The sequence below is a fragment of the Cydia amplana genome, chromosome 8 (genome assembly GCF_948474715.1).
Source record: "Cydia amplana chromosome 8, ilCydAmpl1.1, whole genome shotgun sequence".
In the NCBI taxonomy this organism is placed as follows: domain Eukaryota; kingdom Metazoa; phylum Arthropoda; class Insecta; order Lepidoptera; family Tortricidae; genus Cydia; species Cydia amplana.
The window spans coordinates 9,684,124-9,707,567 of NC_086076.1; the positions used below are offsets into that span (position 1 = coordinate 9,684,124).

A 23,444-nucleotide genomic window follows, 5' to 3' on the forward strand; every position below is an offset into this window, starting at 1 on the left:
ATATGTGCTGTAAAACGTTGTACGATACACGTGCGACGGTAATCCGCAACTAAAATTGAGACATTTCAAAGTAATTTTCTGTTGTAATAGTGACATGTAACAAATAAAAAGTTAGCATAAAATAAATGTAGGTGTTCCCATTCCCCTCAGCAACTGGGCACTTAGTATAGCCACAGATCATATAATACTAGTAGTATAGCATGTCTTTGTAATTGGGTACTTTCCTCTACTTAAAATAAATTATTTCTCACTGTGCACGAAATAAAACACCAGATAATTATTAGAATAACATAGATAGCAGTTATTTTTAAACACAATTTATATTTAATAAATTGGATTGAAATATAAAAAGTAGGCGAGTTGACCGAGACGTCACTACATGTTTTCATATAAATTCCATATTAGCAATTTGTTTTGGCAGTTCTAAAAATGGAGCTGATTTGACTAGTAGGAAAGTAGCCAATTATAGTGTTAGCACCTTGTACTAAAAATAAATGCTTAAGAATAGTAGTTGTTGTTTTCATTTTGCTATGCAAGTAAAAGTAGTAATACAAGCCAATAAATTTATAGAATGATATTTTTATGTACACATGTACATTTCTTGGCAGCATATGGCATTCTACTGCTTCTCTTATAGGAGAAACAATTAGATTTTAGTAATTATTAATTATTAGAATTACATTTGTATTCATAATTGTCCCATAAGATTTTAATTTGCTGCTTGCGGTGGTCATTTAATATCAAAATCCTACCAAAAAGTTGAAATATATTACATACTGCTACTTAAATTACCTATAAATAGTATCTTGTGATTATTAGTGTATACTATTTTTTACAACAATAAGATAAGGACAACTCATGTTTATGAGCACTATTATAAACAATAATTAAATTAAATCTCACCTGATATTGTTTGACAAGCTCATTGAGGCAGGGATACCTCTCACTGGTATACCTGAAGAACTTAGGAACTCCCATGGTGATAGGTTATTATCAGAAAAAAATCTTTTTGCTTATGTAGTTTGTGTTGATATAGTGATTCAAGAGGTATAACCTATATAACACATATTTAAATTGGCACAGCTGCAGCAATAGACTTCCAGGTTCTTTTTGATAGCCCTTGCAGTTTATGTAGAATAGATATTCAGGTGTTTTCGGCCAAAAATCTAGTCCACAGCAATCAAAGTCGCTGACCTGAAATGCAAACAGTACATACAGTTATTTTGTTTAAAACTGTATACCTAAATATATGAGATTCTTAAAAGAATCAATGAATAAACTGTCGAACACTGAGTATAGTATACGCTAATATTACATTGATTGATTATGCCGTGTTGAAAAACTGGCTTGGTTAATTTTAGGGTATTTGGTTGGATTGGATGGTTTTGATGGTTGGAACCATAGAGCAGTGTTGCCAGAGCGCTTCCAGCTTATGTACAGTCGTACGTCAAAAAAGGTACGATTTTGATAAAAAAGGTACGGTTTTTTTTATTAGTAAAATTTTCTTAGAGAAACAATATTTCTATGTGGGTGGGGGGTATGGTGGGTGGATGAGTATAGTTTTCCTGATTGTTACTGACTGACAAATTGGCTTGACCAACTATAAGTGTAGTATACACGTCATAGTTAACCAATTTTGTTTACATTGATATAGGTACATGAAAAATAAAATTTGTCAAGCCATTTCCGTCAGTTGAAAAAAGCGGCAAATCTAAAAAAAAAATGGTGCGAAGGGTTATGATCCAATAGAAAACTTAAATTTCGCGCCATTTTATACTGACTAAGTTGTTTGACCGGCTATAAATGGCTGGCTGAATTTTGACTACCTGAGTTTTGTAATCTGGATAATAATGCCAAATAAAACGAAATACACTCAGATGACTATAGCTGGTCAAGAAAATCTTGTCAGTAAAAAAAGGCGCGCAATTCAAATTTTCTATGAGACGATATCCATTCGCGCCTACATTTTTCAAATTTGCCGCCTTTTTCTACTGACAAGATCTGCTTGACCAAGTATAAGTAACTTTCTACTGGATATGCAAATGTACATAAGTATATAAATTAAAAAGAAATGCATTTGAATAAGATTGGTAAGATAAACAAGTTGGCAGATAAGTAACAATAATTATGTAACTTCCCTTTTTAATAATAAAAGTAGGATTTAGGTACCTGACAGCCCGAGAACAAATTCTTTATCATTTTTTTAACTTGTTTTAGCGTTTTTATTATTCCTCGAGCAACTGCATTAGAAGCAATCACAAAGCAATATGAATAATATTACACATAAATTATTTAATGTAGTTTTATGGATAATTGCCAATAATCTATCAGGGTGCCATGTCATCTTTTTCCATTGTAACATCTATTCTATTGTACCATGGTTTGCAATAAACGATATAGTCCGTCAACCAAATCTTGTCAGTAGCAATGTAAAGCAAACTAAAGTAGGGCAACACTCAAAGAGCAGTATTGCGCTAAGAAAAGCAGCAATGTACATCGAACCAAAAGATTTTTTTTTTCCGCTGAGCGCGCCCTGCGTAAAGTCTATTTTTTTATTCGGTAGACTGAAATGACAGCTAATTGTATGAACATGAAATGTCATTTCATACTATTAACTGTCATTTCAGTCTACCGAATAAAAAAATAGACTTTACGTCAATTCAAATTGTCACTCGCGGTTTATTGAAAAAATTTGAAACGGACGGACAATTTAAAAGCGATATTAAAACAATCTATGTCTTCTAAGTTTACTAAAATAAAATCATATCAAAATGCAGATAATTAGATAGTGCATATATTTGTTATTTACAATATAATATGCCACTTGTTAATGTAAATTAGTGTACTCTTCTGGATGAATATGACATACCTGTGTAATTTTTTTGATTGGTATATATTGTACAATAGGATTACATATTAAAAATAAAACAACTGATTGAGCTTACACTATAATTCAGGTCATTAATTGAAAAAATATAATGAAGTTACCAATGTTACCGGGTCACTTCAACCAAGCATAATACTCCGTAGTATTCTATTGCATCTTTGTAAATAGTCACAACTGATTGCTGAAAATATTAGACATGTGGGCCTATGGACGGTTTCCAGGACACAATTTATGGTCTTGTTGGATAGATTTAGGCATACGTTTTAATTTTATTTATGCCTTTTAACCCTAAAACAAAAAAACTGAACATAATCTTAAAAGTTCGAAAGAGTTCTTCCAGTATGTACTTGTCATAACCTCAATTTTTAGTAATGTTTACCATCAACGAGCATGATTGTACATTGTAGGCCCCTTAGCTTTGCTTATTCTTATTTAATGTATTGGTATTTAATGGTGACAGCAGAAATATCTCTTGAAACAGAAACGATTCAGAATGAAAACCAAATGAAAACAAATAAGGTGACGGCTGTCGTTCACGATCCACATTCCACAGATAAAACACAGATGACACGCATTTTGGAATTATTCGAACACAGTGTTGCTAACCCGCGATTTTTCAAATTTGCCGCCTTTTACTACTGACAAGATTTGGTTGACGGACTTTATTACTATTACTATTAGCAAAGCACAGGTAAGAAAGACACAACTGCCGACTGCAACTAAAGAAACGTGTATTTTCTATAGTACATGGTACTTTTTTATGGTGGCTATTGTTGTCAGATTAGATATTTTGCCCTGAACAAACCATCCTGAACCAATATAACGAAAAAAAAAAGTTGATAAACAATTGTACATCAAAAGGTACGGTTTTAGTACGATGTACGCTGCGTACAAAAAAGGTACGCAAGGTCAAAAAATAGTACGTAAAACCGTACTAAAAGGTACGATCTGGCAACACTGCCATAGAGTAACTTATATATACTGAGAACTGGTATACTGGTTGGAACTTGGAAAAGATACTCACTCTGTACCGAATATACTTTTTTCTACTCCAGCACTTAAATGTGTCAATTAAATGACTGACAGTGATATCTAAAGCAATGTCATTTGAATGCTTTGTCTATAGGCTCATAAGATGACTGCTAGCAGTCATCTTATGAGTATAATACAACTGCTTTATTTTTTTTAAAGATACAAGTTCCGATCATCTTGATTGAAAGAGGTATGTTTTCATTTACAATAATAACTCTTTTTTTTTTTAAATAATAACTCAATTTTTTTTAAATAATAACTCTTTTTTTTAATAATAACTCTTTTTTTTTTTTAATAATAACTCTTTTTTTTTAATAATAACTTTTTTTTTTAATAATAACTTTTTTTTTTTTTTTTATTGCTGCAGCTGTCATAGAAAAAGTAATGTATGCAACAGCTCATAATTGGTTCTTAAAATTCTCGGGTCTTTTTTTACAAAACTCGACTACGTCTCGTTTTGTAACTTCGACCCTTGAATTTTAAGAACCCTTATTATATCACTGTTGCATAAACTACTATTATATCTTCTAAATAGTTATTAATGATTTTGCGGTTTCAACGTTGCCATGAATGGAGAAGCCAGTAAAATCATATGAAACTAAATAAAAAATGTGAAATCGTGACAGTTCTTGACATGTTCTTGATTGACTGAGCACTTTTTTTTAGAAATTATATTAATCTGTGGTCGGTGTGGCAGGGATAAGACAAATGTTGCCAACAATGTAAACCAAATTTTTTATTTTATTTATTTCTTATCATTTTTCTTCTTAAAAATAAACAATATTAAGTTAAAATACAATCTCCGTTAGGCCTCCCCTTTAGAAGTAGAGTTAGACCAAGAACAATCTGCAACGATTTTGATAGCATGTATAGAGAGTATTTTTCTTTTGTTTTTTCTACCGGAGACCGAATCAAACTTAAAAAAAAACCACATATCTAAGTGCCTGGGATTCAATCTCGAGATCTCCTGCTTTGTAGGCACGGCACGGTCACTATCGACTAGAGCCAGCCGCACAGAGGCTAGGAGACCGAAAATATCAGTCTAACTTGGACAAAGAACTATGTTGTCCTAGTAAAATACACCTGGAAACCGTCAAATTCATGCTGTCAAACGTCAAACAACTGTCACTCAATTGTTTAGGTTGTGCTTGTGCCGTGCGTTCTGCGTTGCGTCGAGTCACAGTTTTCGAGTAAATTCTTTTAATCGGTTATGTTTGGGGTAGAGCCTCTAATTGAAGTGCTATCTCAGCCGCCGTGGGATAATCTTTGGCTGCTTCTGTTCTGCAGTTTGATCGACGGCATAGCACCAGCGGTGTTGATGTTTTGGGTCTAACCTCTGCATAATTTTATGTGAACATGGAGGGCGACGAACTCGGTAATGAGCTTGTCCGATTAGATGGAGGCTTCTTGGTTGATGAGGAGACTTACGTTGTTAATTCAGACGATGTACTCGGTAAGCGCTTCCTACTAATTATAACAATAGCAAGTGTATGTTAATGAGTTTATTGATAAATATAATGCATCTGTTTATTCAACTTCACTGTGTTAATATGCGTAATCTTCCTTAAAAGTATTAGCTATTATCTGACACTTGAAATTGTATTGTTACTACTCCATAATGGGGGTAAGCCATTAAGGCGTTTATCATGGTTTATTACATACATTAAGGGCCAGTTGCACCATCCACATTTGACAGACTGATCAACGTCATGCAGCGCGCCGCGGCGAATTACATGAAACTTTCCATACAAAAAAATTTAGCAAACTCTTTAATGATACAAACAGTTTGGTGCAACTGACCCTTAGTATATTGTTCCTGTTTCAGATCAAGAAGAGAATAATTCTGACTCTTGCATGGGCAAACATGCACCACTTAGGGAGCAGGACAGATTTCTACCCATAGCCAACATTGCCAAGATTATGAAGAGGGCCATTCCGGAAAATGGAAAGGTAATGTTTTCAAATAGTCTAGAATCTGAGACAAAGGTTATAGATTAAATTTTAAAATTAGTGTGCCTAATTTCACCCAAATCTGTTCATACATTTTGCACTTTGAGTAGTAGCTGGTACTAAACAACTTAAAAAATATGTTCAATAGCGACCACACAGAGCGAGCATATTGTTCTGTGTGGACACGGCTATTGGCAAACATTTGTAAACAATGAAATAAAGGCTTTTTATGTTATATCTATTACTGTTCTGAGCATTTTTAATTGCTTTGACATATCCATTTAAACAGGGTTTAACAACAAAGAATTGTTTCAATTATATTTCAGATAGCTAAAGATGCCCGGGAATGTGTTCAAGAATGCATCTCCGAGTTCATTTCATTTGTCACTAGTGAGGCCAGTGACCGGTGCCAGGTTGAGAAGAGGAAGACCATCAATGGAGAAGATGTCCTGTTTGCTATGAATACACTGGGCTTTGACAACTATGTGGAACCGTTGAAACTCTATTTGAAGAAATATAGAGAGATTGTACTGTCTCCTGTAAGTCAACTTTAGTTTAAATTTCGGGATTGCAGAGTCAACACATCTAATTACTGTTATGCTTGGAAAGAATGGAAAACAATTAAATTTGTAAAACTTAACATTGTCATAAAACACATTTTAGCATGACAATGTTTTTGCTTAGCTTGGTGTCAAGTTTTTTTTTATCTGGATAGCTAATCCACATTAATATGTACAACACATTTTTAGGGTTCCATACTCAAAGGGTAAAAAACGGAACCTAAGACTAAGGGGACTAAGACTTCGCTGTCCGTCCGTATGTCCGTCTGTCACCAGGCTGTATCTCATGAACCATGATAGCTAGACAGTTGAAATTTTCACAAATGATGTATCTCTGTTGCCGCTATAACAACAAATACTAAAAATAAAATAAATATTTAAGGGGGGCTCCCATACAACAAACACGATTTTTTTGCTCTATTTTTTGTTGATGGTGCGGAACCCTCCGTGCGCGAGTCCAACTCGCACTTGGCCGGTTTTTTTATACATGTATAACCATACATAGAACATATTATATATAGAACCTTATATTTAGAACCTTATGAATACTTAATCCTGATAATTTAATTTTTACAGGTAACAATTCAGAAAATTAACAAAACAATAGTACTGTATGAAGGTAAGACAATTTTTACAGAATGTAAAACACATTCAAGATATTGTAGTTATCACTATTTAAATTATTTGTTGCTCATGTTTATTTAAAATTATTTCTTCTCAGATGGAATACCGGACCAGGCCGAGAACGACAATGAAACACAGACTGAGACCACAGTGATATACACGTCATACCCTAAGGGAATGGACGAGTTCACACTTGGATGAGATGAGATGAGAAAACTCAACTTATCAAGTTAGCTACTGACCATGCAGACATTGTTACCTAGCAAATATTGAGTGTACACCACATAAGTGCTAGTTTTAATTTAACCCTTTCAACGCCACGCCTATAGCGGCGCGTCATCAGGAAACTTGACGGAATGCACGAAGGCTGTAGTCGCGTTTATCAGTTGACGTCTTTGGCAGCCAAAGGGTCAATAAGGTGTTTTAAAAGTAACTATAGATGAAAAGTAGGATTGAAATCCATAATATTATCACACATGACATCAGATGATTATCTAAAAGCATTACCATCTGAGATCTTTTCAAATGATTTCTTTTATATTTTTCATCTTTACAGGTTAAGTGACACTTTGATAATGATTGATCATTGATGTAAAGATGATTAAACATAGTATTCAGAAAAATTATATGGGTGAGTCAAATTTTTATTTATTTTTTGCTGATTGTTGTAACAATACTTATTCAAAAACACTTGGATCATGTTTTTACCAAGAAAATAAAATTAAGCAAACAATATTATTTATGTGTAAGTAGCAGTGAACTAAAATATTAATAAAAACTGACACACTACTAGTAGGTATAAATATTTACGACGTTGTAATTTGTATTCTTAACATTTCTACTGCTGTACTTACCTAGGTACTGAATATTTGATATTTCTTACTTTCTGATTATTCTTGTAAAATACATAGAAACCTGAAAGCTTTTTTACGCTCCTAAACTAAAACTGGCCATTATTATTGTTTTTTTTTAAATTAAAATCTCATTCGAATCCGAAAATACTAAACAGACTATTCTAAACCTATATTTTTTTTTACTAATTATTCGAGATTTATGGAGAACAGTAAAATTTGCAGTAGACGTTCATGTACCTATATGGTGGAGATGCTACTTTTTTGTCATACAAAATACTATTATTTATGTACTATACTTTTGCGAAGTGAGTCAGTTGCCCTGCTCGGGTTTTTTAAGACTACCATTATTTTAAAATTTTATTTAAATTATAGTACTTACATTCATTTCACTCAAACGTTTTGAAGTAGTACTTACTAGTGACTACAGTAGTGCCTAACTAATCTGGAGTCCCGATAATCCGTTGATCATTGTAATTAGGACGAACGCGAGCCGCGCGGAACGGAGTAGGTAATTTCATCTGGCGAGAGTATGAAAAAGCAAGAAAACAATAAAGGTACTTGATAATCCAGCAAATGTGTATTTTTGCATGTCCAGATTAGCATGGTTTTACTGTAATTTATGTTTGTGTGTAACTGGCTATTTTTATTTACGGACGTAATTTATAATAAGATTTAATTTAGGATTTTTTTCTTATAGAAATAGACATTGTATCGTGGCCTCAAGTTTTTTTTTATTCCCAATAACTTAAAAATTAAGATTAGGTAACAGCGAATTTGTTAAAATAACTGGCAATAAAATAAATAGGTACCTAATGCGGGATTTAAATCAACAAAGATTCAATTCATACAATTTAATTAATCACATAACAATATAATTGGACGGATAAAATTATCATAATATTAATACTTACATTATATAAATATAAAATCATTCTCTAAACTTATCTTTAATATAGCTAGGCAACGGCATCAAATACAAAAACTTATTCAGCAGCATAATGCCAACACTGAAAGCAAAACTGATTCCCAAATTGAATTCCATGTTCATATCTCCTGTTTGATAAATATCTCCGGTAAAACTCCTCGACGTGAACCTTTCTGCTAGGAATGCTTTTCCGCTAGCATATCGACAGTTCGCATTTGAGTTCGTGTTCAAACTGGAAGAGGTTTGGATGAGGTTGGTGATGGCCGTGCAGTTTTCCGAGTCGCTATAGGGGAGGATGTTGAAGTGTGGCTGTTTGAACACGTTCCGGTGCAGGAAGATGGATGCGTAGCGCGTGTGGGTTATGTAGGTTAGGTAAAACAGCCAATCTTCGAAGCCTTTGTAGGATCTGAAAAAAAAAAGATCATGATCTTTTAGCGAAATTCCGTGTTTATTTATACTGTCCTAAAGTATCTGTACTATTATGTGAACCTGCTTATAAATGATGCTCAATAGTCAATACAGTAACGAAGAAATGTTCATAGAACCAGGGTTAAACCCAGGAGAAAATTACGGTAGGTACCATTTGGATGGCGTGGCGTGGCGACATTCTCTTGTACTTGCATAGAATTGCATTCCTCACCTATTCTTGCCTCCGATACAATAATAGGCCACTTATTAAGTGCTTACCAATTTCTGAATTGGTGTTCGCTCGGACCCGGCGTTCCTATTTATATCCCACCAGCTAAATTAATTTGAGTCTGCTCATCGGGCCAGGCCCCGTAGACAATATGCCAATCGCTAAACGCTACGTAGCGAACGAAACGCAACTGTTACTGTCACACTAATATGGAAGAGTGATAGAGAGACAAAGCGATTCGATGACGAAGCGATAGCGATCGTCACCTTGGCTAGGCCGCCAGGTATGTTTATATATAATTTATAAAATGTTACCTAAGCACTCCGCTAGCCAGCATAACGTAGACGCACGTGATGTAAACGTTGACGATGCCGGCGATTAGCCCGTTGCGCACGAACATCATGACCGCCATGGCTTGCTGCTCGGCGTACACGTAGCACGACCACAGCACGAGCGAGAAGTACAGGTAGTCCAAGCCTTCTGTTAGGTCGGCTAGAATACTGAACACAGAAAAAACAAGAAGTGATTAACAACAACATACCGACACAAACACACTAAACAATAGGTATCACATACCATTTAACGCCATGGCTAACCATGGCATGGGTTACAGAAGATCATGTATGCACAGGAATGAATAAAATATAGTTCCTTCTTTATGTAGAAAAGTAGCTACCTTGTTTGTAGCATGAGCTCGTTACTGGTCAACAATATCTCAAATATCTGTTTATCTGATCGCATTCATTGGAAAGTTGCCATTATGTACACAGTATTTTGACGACCGGTCTGGCCTAGTGGGTAGTGACCCTGCCTGTGAAGCCGCGGTCCTGGGTTCGAATCCCAGTAAGGGCATTTATTTGTGTGATGAGCACAGATATTTGTTCCTGAGTCATGGTTGTTTTCTATGTATTTAAGAATTTGTATATTATATATACCGTTGTCTGAGTACCCACAACACAAGCCTTCTTGAGCTTACTGTGGGGCTTAGTCAATTTGTGTAAAAAAATGTCCTATAATATTTATTTATTTTATTTATTTATTTTATTTTATTTTATTATAAATGGCTTGTAACTTGACCGGCATAACAGAAGATACTTATACCATTCTCATTGCTTCATAAAAGATTATATTTACTTACGGATAAATGATGGCAGCGGACGCGAAAGTGCTGATAAAGGAAAAAGGCAGGGAGACCAGGTTGCAGGACAACAGCAAGCTGGCCCCGCTATACAGCCCTTCCTGAGACTCCTGGTAGTAACGAGTCCTGTAGGGGCCGTCTGCAATCATTAATAGTAAACATTTAACCATTTGGACGCCAATGACCGATATATCCGCACCGTAGGTTCAACGTCAAATACCGATTAATCGGTCACAGACCACAGAGCAACATCGACCTACGTGCATATACATAAAGTTCAACTTCAGTTTTGACACTTCAATGATGTGGCGTCTGAGTGACAGCTTTTGTGTTTGACACGGGCGTGGAAAAGGTTAAATGAGTAAGAAATCAAATTGCGAATCAGCGTACAGGTTCTGTCACAGTAAAGAAAACTGACAGACAATCACATCCTATATATTCCTGCGGAACACTAAGTTACGCAAGAAGAATCTTATCTTGCCATTTTTATAACGGATAGAAAAACATCGAAAGTAAAAAACTTACATAAACAAATGGTGTTCATGATGCTGATGAAGTAAGTTCCAACCATCGCGTTGAATATTAGTCCGCTCTTTGTAATGAAGGCTCTTTGATAATCCTGCAAGAGCAATACAAACATGTAATTTTTATTTACTTTAAATAATTGGTCCTTAGAACCGGATTTTTAGATTAGGTCAACGGCATTTACAATTTTACCTTCGCTTCAAAGTAGAAAGCCCATAATATTAAGAAATATAAAGGCAACGAGAACAGCCGCATGAACATTTGCTTCAGTCCGTTTTTCTTCAAGTTAAATATCGAAGCCAGCATTCTCCTGCAAATAAAATTAATAAAAAATATTAGGTGAGTAGGTACGTCTATATTATGACAATAACGATATGTTTAGGAAGATACTTACACATACAACATCCAAATAACCTTGGCGCCGCTAGGCTTGCCATATCCCAGCTGCATCTTATTAGGGTTGATGATCCTGTGCTCGTTGACGTTGCCCTGCATGATGGCCTGGCCTTCCAGTTTGAACTTCTCGACTAGGGCTGCGATTTGGTGGTTCGACTCTATGAAGCGTTCGCGAGAGCGCCTGTCTACAGTTGATAGGCATACTGAAAAAAAGAAGGCGCCAGTCTACAGTTGAAAGACATATTCAAGAAAATGTGATGAAGATGAAAGTCAAAAGGGATGCTGTTAAGAAGAATGAATAAGTCCTCCGATCGTATCGGTGTTCTACAATCTACAGGGAAGTTTAGGATAGTTTGTGACAGGATGAGACTAGTTTATGCTCCCATCATCTCCATTCTACAATCATGGAACTAGGTAGAATTTAACGTACATCCTTATGTAGTTGAACACAAGCACGACACTTTTTGTCAAGCTTCTCTTACAGCTAAACAGAACTGTTGTCCAGAAAACCCTCTCCAAATAAATAATTTAGGCCTTTTCATACACAAGGTAAGATTTTATTAAATACTCAACGTAAGTATCTTCTGACATCTCCTTGAACCTTTGTTTCAGCTACTTACAATAATACATGAGTGGGTTCTCGAGCTGCGGGCAAGGGAAGCCAATGCTGCCAAAGTAGTCGAGCAGGTTTCTTGTGGGTCCAGCGTACACCACGTCACCCAGGCACAGGTACACCACGCGATCCAAGAATGGAAACACGTCTGTAACAAATAAGGATTTTATGTTAAGTGTAGGTACTGTTGATGTGGTAGTCGCACGTAAATTAGTCTAGGAAGCATAAAGTAGATCGTTGTGGGAGGCATTTCGCTGTAGTGGAGTCAGTAGTCACTTGGGTGCAGTAATAATTTAATGTTTAGTATGTTGGTGATCAAGTACCTATCAATAGTTGTTGTTCAGGTAAGTACCTAAGTTAGTTCATTACATTGAATGTCAAAATTGAGCTACTCTTACCAGATCTCGGCTTCTCCATAGTAAGTATGATGGCTGTGGAGTATTTCTTGGCTGCGTTAGACAATATCGAGATCACCAGGTATGTGTTCAGGGGATCCAGGTCCCATGTCGGTTCGTCTAGTAGCAGTATCACTGAAATGTAGACATATTGAACGCTGCAGTTGATATTAATACCTAGTATACCTACAGAACTATTCTTCTTGAAGTGGATAAAAAGACACAGATTTGCGATACGCAAATGGGCTATTGTAAATGGTGCAATAATTCCGCCCAGTCCACTTAGGTTTATGGTGACAACATCCTGTAAATGTGGACTTGGTACGTTCCCTCTTGTGTCATTGCCCATGGTTAACTGTAGGACACTTGATAAAAATAATAATAAGTAAAAGGGGTGCAACCTGGGTGCATCACATACATGGATCCCGAATGAGTTGCACGCCGATAACCAGTCGCCTGTATTCGCTTTTTGTAAGGGTAGTCACGCATTTGTGCGCCACCTGCGATAACGCCAAGTCCGCCATGACTTGCTTCACTTTAGAGGACTTTAAATATCCGGAAACCTAGAAGAAAATAATAATTTAGGGCTAATTACATCAAAGCAGCTGTACCGGGACGTTACATCAAGTACAATTAGCGAACTGATTAACGTCACTCAGCAGTCAGCAGTACCTACCTAAACTATGAAACTCCCATAAAACTTTGCGAACGTAACGATGACAGACGGTTTGGTGCAAAAGCGACTTCACGCTATGTAAGTACCTATGTTATAGATATATGGGTTGTTGGTACTCTGAAGAATTAAGAAGAAAGTGTCGAATGGCGGGCCGGGGCGCAGCAGCTTATAAACTGATTCTATTTTAGAGGCACTTAAAAGGATCTGCCCTTACCTTAGTCAGCGACAAAGCGAGAGTTTGCTGAACGCTAAGCCCGGGCAGCAGCCTTGTCGAGTGGCGGACAAGAGCGCAGCAACTCTTGAACTGTTCCTCTTCTAGAGGGATTCCTTCTAGAAGAATGTGGCCTTTCGAGGCCACTCGTCGGGCGATAACATCGAGGAGAGCGCGTTTGCCGCTGCCTAAAAATAGTAAGAAGTTGAATTCTGAAGAACAAAATAAAGCCTAATTGGGTATTTAATGGACAAATCTCCTACTCTGTTCAACTTTTCGAAAACAATGTTATTATAAGAATTGCTATAAGAGAAGTAGGTACCTGTTTGTCATTAGACTTATTAGACTTTGATTCTCAGACATAATTCTCATAAGCTGGGATGCAAGTCTATATGTACAGTCAGCTGCAGAGAAAAGGTACCACCCCTGCATACAAACTTCTATGCAGGGGTGGTACCTTTTCTCTGTAGCTGACTGTACATGCTATTGGTGTCAGTCAATATTTATGTGTGGACCTAGCATTTGGCACCTTAGTGTTAGCGCCGTATTATTCAAGCGCCAAAAGGGGCCATAGCTCCCGGGCAAGCCGAACATCGCGGTTAAATCCGTAATGCCGTAGCGATCGCCTTTCCAGCAGACGTGGCAGTAGGTCAGCAGTATTATTTTGGGACTCTTGCTTACAGCCATCTTCTTCCTCGCGTTATCCCGGCATTTTTGCCACGGCTCATGGGAGCCTGGGGCCCGCTTGACAACTAATCCCAACAATTGACGTAGGCTCTAGTCCTTACAAAAGCGTCTGCCATCTGACCTTTCAACCCAGAGGGGAAACTAGGCCTTATTGGGATTAGTCTGGTTTCCTCACGATGTTTTCCTTCACCGAAAAGCAACTGGTAAATATCAAATGATATTTTGTACATAACTTCCGAAAAACTTATTGGCACGAGCCGGGGTTTGAACCCGCGACCTCCGGATTGAAAGTCGCACGCTCTTACCGCTAGGCCACCAGAGCGCTTGCTTACAGCCATCAAGTTAAGTAATACCTTTGGAGCCAAGTATCGCGGTGACTTCCCCGCTGTGAGTGGTGAAGGAGACATCCTTGAGGATGATGCCGGTCTTCACTCCGCCCGTGATGCGTTGGAATAAGCTGCCCGGTTCGACCTAACATATAAAAACATTACTTATAATATAAATAAGTACCTATTTCTTAAACAATACAAAAAAATACAAGAAAACAAGAAATAATACAAGAAAAAATATTACACTTAAAAATTCAAACAAAACAATCTCACAAAAAGTGAAGATAAGGAAATTAATAGAGCTTTATATTTTTTACTCCTGTTCAAAATACCTAAGTATTATTCCTGTGGAAACAGAATAGGCAAGATAACACTTAATTGTAAATACAATTTAAGTAAGTATCCGAAATTTTCGCGAATAGTTACACGTAAAAATTAAAATATCATTGCTATAAAAACAAACTATCGGCGCGATTCGGGAAATGAATTAGAGATTCACTAGATATGAAATAGTGAAGATATGTGAAGTTCCACGGCAAAAGTATCTTATGGCGGCTGGCGCTTACGCTATTATTAACGCCACACCAATATTCAGCCGGGGCAATGGTACCTTTTGCAGTGGAACGTCACATATCTTTACTATTTCATATCTAGTGAATCTCTAAATCATTTCCCGAATCGCGCCGTAATACCCTCTACCGCGCGCATCCCGTGGAGTGACTATCGCGCTCCCGTACAAAAGATATCAACGAGCTATTCCTTGTAAGAAAACGATTATTCGGTCGTAAAGTAAGAACCTGAAAATGTTAGTGTAAATTTAAAGTAGCAACTTATTTACTTAAGTACATTATTTATGTTATTGAACAAATGAAAAATAATATAGGTACCTATTGCTTTTTTATGTTTAAGTTGTAGGTAAATTGAAAAAAATAAAAACAAAGTTAATCACGTTTCTTGTCAATAATTTAGAATTAACCACTAAGCCGTGTCATAATTATATTTTACATCAAGTATCACATTGTAAACGAAAGGCTACCAACAGTCAACACACACAAAATTAATCAAGTTAATTAAAATAACATTTCAACAAACTTACTTGTCCTGAGTGAAACACATTATACAACTGCAACATATAGTTCCCCCCAGCCATTTTATATCACTTTAATGTTAAATTAAAGCTTAAAATAATCGAAAAACATTTACAAATGCATTTTAAAGCAACACACCCGTACCCTAGTTAAGAATTGGCAAACTAACCTTATGTGATTAACTTCAAAGTTAACTTTTCGTTAGCGACGTTGCCAGTTACACCTGTGACTAACTTCTGTTCACTAACTGTACTTCATTTTTATAGTATGGCGGAAACACGCGATTTTAGACTGTATTCGGTTGAATCTAAGTTGGTTTTGCTACAGAGTAGTTTGGCGAGTTAGTTAAGGGGAAGTGACTGCTAGTCATGCTTTCTTTACCGTGAGGGTATTTTAATATTTTTTCAGTTGTTAAATTTTTATACTTATTCAGTGTTAAGAAAATTTACCAACAAAAACGGGTGTTTAATTTGTATCTAAGTATATACGGCCACATCTATAAAGATTTCAGAGAAGTCTAGGCAGATGTCTAGGTATATAATAAAATAAAAATAACGCACCTCTTAAAATTAACGTGGATGAATGAGTATTTCTAACAAATTTACTAATGCAGTTTTAGTCAGTTCACATTATTAAATTGTACAACGGAGACCTCCGAGACCACGGGGACAACGCCGTCCTCGAAACGTCGGAGGTAAATCTTAAAACTTAGATACGCGATTAAGTCCCGTTGTACAATTTAATAATGTGTAAAAATCGTGAAAGTTTAAATCAGTGTTAGTCAGTTCACGTTTAATTATCAAAAATGTAAAATTATAAAAAAACAGAATGAGCAACAACAAAAACATGGCGCTAGTGCAGGGTGGAGGTAGACGGGCTAGGTATGGCTGCACCGTCATTGAAGTTATCACTACATAATCATAAAACAGTTACATACATTTCATAAAAGTTCAAGAGTTATCACTGTACATTGGCTAAGATAAGAGTTGCTCCCCCTTAACTCCTCATTTTCCGCACATTTCCAATGCGCCGTTGCCAATAAGGCTTTCTGTCTCCTTTCCTTGCACCACACTACCATCGCACGCCCACACATATCCGACCAGCTTATACCCATGAATTCCAATGATTACTCTTCTCCCTCACTCCCATACACTAAGTCTTAGATAGAGAGGGAAGGCGCCATGCGCAGTGTCACTGACTGCTCAGTCAAACTCGGACGCAGCAAACGGCAGCATGGTAAAAGAATAACAATCTTTAAAAATCGAAACTAACGAATTCTTGAACTGAAAGGTTATTTTCAAAGTTTTTAAAGAAACTCTGGGCGTGTTTGAGTGCTTGGATGTTTGGCCGGTCGGTGTGTAAAGTGGGTTTCAGTGAAGTTTCTGTATTTCTGTGGAGTACCGTTCGGCTTATTATTGGGTAAGTTGACACTGTTAGAGTCAGACCAAGAAAAGTCTGCAGCGGATTTGATAGGCCACGCAGGGCAAGTGTTATTTTAAACGTCAAACTTCTATGAAATTATGACGTATAAATAAACACTTGCACTGCGGGGGCTATCAAATCTGCTGCAGACTTTTCTTGGTCCGACTCTATATCTATGGGTGTTTTGACTTTGAATATTAATAAACATTTTTAATGGGTACCGGTTACAGGTGGATTTAGTTTTCTCTTAATAACAATTTATCATTTTGACTACTTCAGAAGAAATTTCTAACGATTACCTATTTTTCTTGTATGTATATGTTATCTTTACTTTCAACACATTTAGGATTGTTTACCCCCAAATTAATCATCCGTTAAATCAAAAGCAGTGATTATAGTAGGTACGATTGACCCCGTCGTAGGTCATCTGAGTCATATCGGTTTAACTGATGAGTTTGCGCTGCAAATCGTGACTTGCAGGAAGCTAAAAGCGTCGGGCCAGCGATAATTATGGGGGGTAATTTATAAATCTTACGTAGGTACATTAAGTACAGAATTAATAAAACGAGTCGAGTAAAAGGTACGGGTCAGGAGTAATGCAAAAACACCAACAACATGTGGTGATCCCACTATGAAAACATTATGTATTTTTTCTACTCCAGCACTTAAATGTGTCAATTAAATGACTGACAGTGATATCTAAAGCAATGTCATTTGAATGCTTTGTCTATAGGCTCATAAGATGACTGCTAGCAGTCATCTTATGAGTATAATACAACTGCTTTATTTTTTTTAAAGATACAAGTTCCGATCATCTTGATTGAAAGAGGTATGTTTTCATTTACAATAATAACTCTTTTTTTTTTTAAATAATAACTCAATTTGTTTTAAATAATAACTCTTTTTTTTTTAAATAATAACTCTTTTTTTTTAATAATAACTCTTTTTTTTAATAATAACTCTTTTTTTTAATAATAACTCTTTTTTTTTTTTAATAATAACTTTTTTTTTAATAATAACTTTTTTTTTTTAAATAATAACTTTTTTTTTAATAATAACTTTTTTTTTTTTTTTTTTGCTACAGCTGTCATAGAAAAAGTAATGTATGCAACAGCTCATAATTGGTTCTTAAAATTCAAGGGTCTTTTTTTACAAAACTCGACTACGTCTCGTTTTGTAACTTCGACCCTTGAATTTTAAGAACCCTTATTATATCACTGTTGCATAAACTACTATTTTAAACTTCTAAACTATACTCTGGCAAGCCAACTTAGTACGTGGAAAATGGCACAATAGACCAAAAATTTAACCCACTTCTAGATGACTTAGAAACTTGATATTTGGCATCAAGGTAGACTATTAGGTGCATATAGAGGGAAAAATCTGAAAACTGGATATTATTGATATTTCGATGGAAAAAAAAAAATTAATACTTATAGACCAAAAACCTAACCCACTTCTAGATGACTTAGAAACTTGATATTTGGCATCAAGGTAGACTATTAGGTGCATATAGAGGGAAAAATCGGAAAACTGGAAATTATTGATATTTCGATGGATAAAAAAATAATTAATGCTTATAGACCAAAAACCTAACCCACTTCTAGATGACTTAGAAACTTGATATTTGTCATCAAGGTAGACTATTAGGTGCATATAGAGGGAAAAATCCGAAAACTGAAATTTTTTGACAATTAACCGCGCGTTAGCGAGGGTTTCCTTTTCAGCTTAGGCAAACTGCTTTCATGATGAATACTATAGTAATTTCTGTACAAAAAGTAATGATATCCCAACAAAAACATAAATGTGAAATGAAAGCCAAGTTCAATAGGTATTAAGAATATGTGTCGTTGTTGACCCGCCGACAAAAGAATTGAGATCTATATGGGTGCCAAGTTCTGTGCTGTGTAGAAAATCCTGAAATTATAAAGGATTTGTCTTGGCTAGTTTTTAAAAACAAACCAAAATTTTGAAAAATAACATAGATAAATATATTTTACCTATATGCCTATACGTAAAAACTAGCCAAGACAAATCCTTTATAATTTCAGGATTTTCTACACAGCACAGAACTTGGCACCCATATAGATCTCAATTCTTTTGTCGGCTGGTCAACAACGACACATATTCTTAATACCTAATGAACTTGGCTTTCATTTCACATTTATGTTTTTGTTGGGTTGTTTTTCTCTGGAAGAGGTCGCTCCTTGACAGCAAGACCTATATTAATGTTACCTACTGTTAACTTTTATTTTTGTTATCTTTTTTCAGTAAACAATAATATTTCAATTGAATTTTAATTGATATTTACATTACTTATGACTAATCTTAATCTATAATCTTTGTGTCGAAATCTAAACTTATGAGTTGCTTCATCATAAAACTGATCATTAACGACCAACGAACTACCCATTAAAATGTAATGAAAATGCCGCCACATTTACAATAAAAACAAAACTATAAAATAACCAATTCAAAGTTGCGATCGTGACATTGAAATCGGAAATAAAATTGTTGATTGCAAGATTAGGAACTTACAATAGTGCAAAATGCAAGGAATTATCATCATCAATCAAATCCTGTAACATCAATGGACATCGTCTGCCTCAACGCTGCAGCAGTAAAGTTGCAAAAATATAGCTACCTGCAGTCACCATCGGAATGTGACCTTAAATTTCACGTCGTCTACTTACTGTAAGGGTGGTTTAATTACCCCTGACCTAGGGTTTGCAATCCGGATCCGAAATGTATGAAATTATCCGGATCTGGATCCGGATCCGCGGATCTTCCCATACATTTCGGATCCGTCGTGCAAACCCTACCCTGACCGTACAAGTTTATTGACCTTACAAAAAAATTGCTTTTGCAGAAAATACGCTGAATTGACAAAAATAAGACAATACGAGTTAACGAACTCCTTCAGGATGTGACTCAGAGCCTCGAAGCCAAGTCAGTGGAGCGAAATAAAAATCTGCCATGTAGGTAGGCAATTTTTAAACACGCACTCTAACGCCTTGACAATACAGGCGTGTTCAGATATTTGTGAGCACCTTGGCCGCTCTATTATCCATATATGTATCTGATGGCGACTGTACTATACTATTAGATATTACCTACGTACGTATAGAGATGTGCAGAGGTTTTTGCAATGAGCAGTGAGCACCCACAATACATTAATTTACTAAACACCTTTCATAACAGCCCCATCTGAAATATTTATAATCTTCATTATCACATTCTACATCACATTCTAAATTGACTTAAATATATTCAGTCTGGATTATCAGCACGAGCGCGCATATGAAGCAATACGTTACAATCTCATATTGTGGAGGGTACTCGTACTTGAGGGTACGCTATGTAACGATGGCTCCGTGTAATGAAGTTTTGTAATTCTATAAAGCTTAATTGCTATGGTGATTCAAGATCTGTTGAAGTTCCCTGATTAAGTGATTAAGCTGTTGCTAATCGTGTAGGCGAGAGTCTTTTGACCTTTTACCAATGAGCATAAAACCAGTCAACCATGTCATGATTAGACACTGCTGCCATGTTCTACGCTATATTTTGACAATGAGTTTCTTCCATCGTTATAGCATTTTTTGTTATTATTGCGTTGCAATTGAATATTACCGTTATGTTAGAATATTTATGGAATTTGAAAGATAGTTTTGTTTAAGACTTGAGACAGGAGCTACCCTGTTGTAACGCTGTTGATAGCTGGCTTGGCAACGATAAGTCATACAGATAGACCATCAGTGCTCATCAGGCTCTGTGACCTTTGCTAACCCCCTAAGCTAAGCTAAGCTAAGCTCTGTCATTAAAAAAAAATAACCAATGCCTGAACCTGCCTACCAAGTTTCACAAGAATCAGTTAAGAAATTCGAGGTCTGGAGAACAGCTGGATAGCCCGACATACGAAAGCATTTTAGCCTAAGCGGAAACGTAGACCTACGCTCGGTCAATGAAATGTTAAAGCAGTAAGGGTCTGTTGCACCAAACTGTCATCGTTAAAGAGTTCGCTAAATTTTATTGTATGGAAAGTTTCATAGTAAACGGCGCGCCGGGTGATGTTGATCAGTCTGTCAAGTGCGGATGGTGCAACTGGCACTTGTTTATTGGTAGCTGTACAGCTCATGAAGTTTTCTCATTAGCCTGTCTAATTGGCTTGACGCCGTTTAGACACCTGACCCCGCCGAGACCATGGTTCCGATGAACCGTGACGTTTCAAGTAAGGCTGTAGAAACGTGTCTCAATACCGTAGTAATGTGAACCTGAAGTTTTATAATATCAGCCAATTAGTAAAACTAGTAAACACATTGACTTATATGTAAATGATTTGCGAAATAAATAAGTAGGCATTTTAATTGATAGTTAATTAACGCTTGTGGCTTATGCTAAATATGTGATTAGTGCCTACGTGCATCTAATTAATTTTAGATTTTATTTTGCACCCTATAATCCAACCAGTGACGTCTTTGTAACTGGAATATACGAAAAAAATATGGAGATATTGCTTTGTTTCTAATCATTGTCGACAATATATATCGACTATTAATATTTTTTTTCTACTCCCGTACTTTTATTTGTCATTTAAAGGGTTGTGCACACACCTTTAAAACCCTATCTTATAGTTGTCAAGACAAGTCTTTAGTCTATTCCCCAAAAAAGAATTTGTGCATACACGCAGTATCTTTTTGGCGATTTTACGATACTTCGTGTAATGACCACTTAAAAAATATTGAATGAAATACAGTGTTGCCAACCTTATTTTAAATGTCATCTCTGACAAATAAGTGAACCATAGACATGTTTTTTTTTTAAATTTCATTCATTCATTCATTCTTTTCCCGCCCATACCCTCCATTTTTGCTACTTCTTGAATTAAAAATATTTGTTAAATTTCCAATTTTATTTCAAAGTAAGTGCTTGGTCGTAGAAAAGGTATTGTATGCAACGTTGTTTAACTGAGTCAAAAAATACTCGTGGCGTCTTTATTAACAATTTTCGGCTTCGCCTCAAATTGCTATTCACGCCACTCGCCTTTTTTGACCTCTCTTAAACAACGGTTGCATAAAATACTATTACCTTTTCGTCTTTAACCGCTCGTGCATCTTTTTTTGTATTCTCTGACTGAGAATGGTCTAATTAAGCCTTCTTAGTGCTCATATGCAGCGTGTTCTCGGTCTGTTTGCTACTGTAGCGCCCAATTAAATATGTTTGACCCGCCCGCAGACCGTGAATTTGTAGAAAATAATATTTTTAGACTTTTTTTGTACATTGGCGTCTCTTCGTTTTGTCTAAATATTTGAACCATAGTGTAGCTAAATAGAGTCTCAGTTGATATTGATACGCTATAATTAAGTATACCTACTCGTAGTTTTTCTAGTGTCAGTGTAACTTATTATAAGTTATTAAATTCAAAATGTTTAATAAACAAATTAATGGCTACACTTGCCCTACCGTTTTATACCTAGGTATTTTTAAAAAGAGTCTACGAATCTACGAATGCAGTTAACCAGATTTTTCCAAATTGCAATGCGATTCTCAAGTTATGCCTAACCAACCAATCGATTGCAGATTTTCAAATCCAATAAAAAACGATTACTGAGACATATTGCCATTTATGTGGATCGAAATTAGAACAAAAATACGTCAGTCATAATATTTCACACACGTCTATGGATCCATTCGAATTACGGTACCCGTCATCACGTTCTCTGGAGCATTGAACTTACTCACGCTCCTGTGGTCACTCGCTTCTTTTAGGTTATGAATTGTGACGCCATAAAATTGTTCTCGTTTCGTTAACTGTAGATTTTAGGGTCTTGTTCCGTGTGGTTCGCATATGTTAGTCTGACTTTCAGTAATTTAATTCTTAAACGATTTGTATCAAGTATTCATCCAATATTATTATGTTACCAATTGATAAAAAACCGTTTAATACATAATAAGTTACGATAGTGAAGTCGTTTTATTTATTTATTTTAACTTTCTTACGCAAAAAGCTATAAAAGACGGATATTAAACCCACACGCCTTTATTAGTTAAACTTCCTGTAGGAAAACCAAGGCGGACGTTATAACTATGGTTATAAATTGTAACGACTAAACAAACTACTAAGAAAATCATGTATTATAAATTATAATGCTTAGTTTTCTAAGTGGTTAGAATCTTATCGCTTTAGTAATATAATTTCTTCACCTTACACAGAAGACCTAGATTTACGCAGAGGTGCGCGGTAACTAAATAAATATTACCTCAGACTGTCTTACCATAACAATTCGCAAACATTGACCTTGCTCAACATTTGTAGACTAGTATTCATTAAACTAGATTAAGTGGTGAGCTTACAATTGAGTTAGCTCAGGTAGTGTTTGCGAAACATTGTGTTGTCTAATGAGCGGGTACGCAGTGATTAGTGGGGCGTATGTAACATACGGATCGTAAATAATTATAACATGTCTATTATACTTGCGATATCTTTCCCACTTAAGG

The 23,444-nt window shown here is 35.8% G+C and overlaps 4 protein-coding genes across 4 annotated transcripts in view; 2 read left to right on the forward strand and 2 right to left on the reverse strand.

The window, feature by feature from the left end:
• The window catches only part of LOC134650327 (5'-3' exoribonuclease 1), a 42,242-nt gene extending 40,855 nt beyond the window's left edge, over positions 1-1,387 (reverse strand). The window contains exons 1-2 of the mRNA XM_063505288.1: positions 1,316-1,387; positions 904-1,194 (exon numbers count right to left, since the gene is read on the reverse strand). Coding sequence (XP_063361358.1) covers positions 904-978 — 75 coding nt within the window. The 5' untranslated portion in view covers positions 979-1,194; positions 1,316-1,387. The remainder of the gene's footprint in view (positions 1-903; positions 1,195-1,315) is intronic.
• Positions 1,388-5,051: 3,664 nt separating this feature from the next.
• Positions 5,052-7,257, forward strand: LOC134650547 (uncharacterized). Its single transcript, XM_063505500.1, has 5 exons — positions 5,052-5,372; positions 5,745-5,869; positions 6,196-6,408; positions 7,006-7,048; positions 7,151-7,257. The coding sequence occupies exons 1-5, from the start codon at positions 5,276-5,278 to the stop codon at positions 7,252-7,254; spliced, it is 582 nt and encodes a 193-aa protein (XP_063361570.1). The 5' UTR covers positions 5,052-5,275; the 3' UTR covers positions 7,255-7,257.
• Positions 7,258-8,747: 1,490 nt separating this feature from the next.
• On the reverse strand, positions 8,748-15,703 carry LOC134650191 (ATP-binding cassette sub-family G member 5). The gene is made up of 12 exons (XM_063505108.1): positions 15,536-15,703; positions 14,464-14,581; positions 13,427-13,611; positions 12,955-13,099; positions 12,540-12,671; positions 12,149-12,289; positions 11,527-11,731; positions 11,325-11,442; positions 11,133-11,226; positions 10,608-10,746; positions 9,784-9,969; positions 8,748-9,238 (listed from the first exon to the last, which is right to left on the reverse strand). Exons 1-12 carry the CDS (start codon positions 15,587-15,589, stop codon positions 8,836-8,838), a joined length of 1,920 nt encoding a protein of 639 aa, XP_063361178.1. The 5' UTR covers positions 15,590-15,703; the 3' UTR covers positions 8,748-8,835.
• A 1,004-nt stretch (positions 15,704-16,707) lies between these two features.
• Positions 16,708-23,444, forward strand: part of LOC134650183 (ATP-binding cassette sub-family G member 8) — an 84,085-nt gene continuing 77,348 nt past the window's right edge. Inside the window, exon 1 of the mRNA XM_063505089.1 lies at positions 16,708-16,946. The gene's annotated coding sequence lies outside the window, so the exon portion shown is untranslated. The remainder of the gene's footprint in view (positions 16,947-23,444) is intronic.

What these genes read in the sequence shown, in the direction of transcription:
- LOC134650547 (XM_063505500.1), top strand. Translation starts at nt 5,276, where the DNA reads ATGGAGGGCGACGAACTCGGTAATGAGCTTGTCCGATTAGATGGAGGC. An exon ending in CCATTCCGGAAAATGGAAAG is followed by an intron (nt 5,870 to 6,195) that starts GTAATGTTTTCA and finishes ATTATATTTCAG; the next exon opens with ATAGCTAAAGATGCCCGGGA. An exon ending in GAGAGATTGTACTGTCTCCT is followed by an intron (nt 6,409 to 7,005) that starts GTAAGTCAACTT and finishes TAATTTTTACAG; the next exon opens with GTAACAATTCAGAAAATTAA.
- LOC134650191 (XM_063505108.1), bottom strand. Translation starts at nt 15,589, where the DNA reads ATGGCTGGGGGGAACTATATGTTGCAGTTGTATAATGTGTTTCACTCA. An exon ending in CATGAACACCATTTGTTTAT is followed by an intron (nt 10,747 to 11,132) that starts GTAAGTTTTTTA and finishes TAATGATTGCAG; the next exon opens with ACGGCCCCTACAGGACTCGT. An exon ending in CTGGCTAGCGGAGTGCTTAG is followed by an intron (nt 9,239 to 9,783) that starts GTAACATTTTAT and finishes TTTTTTTTTCAG; the next exon opens with ATCCTACAAAGGCTTCGAAG.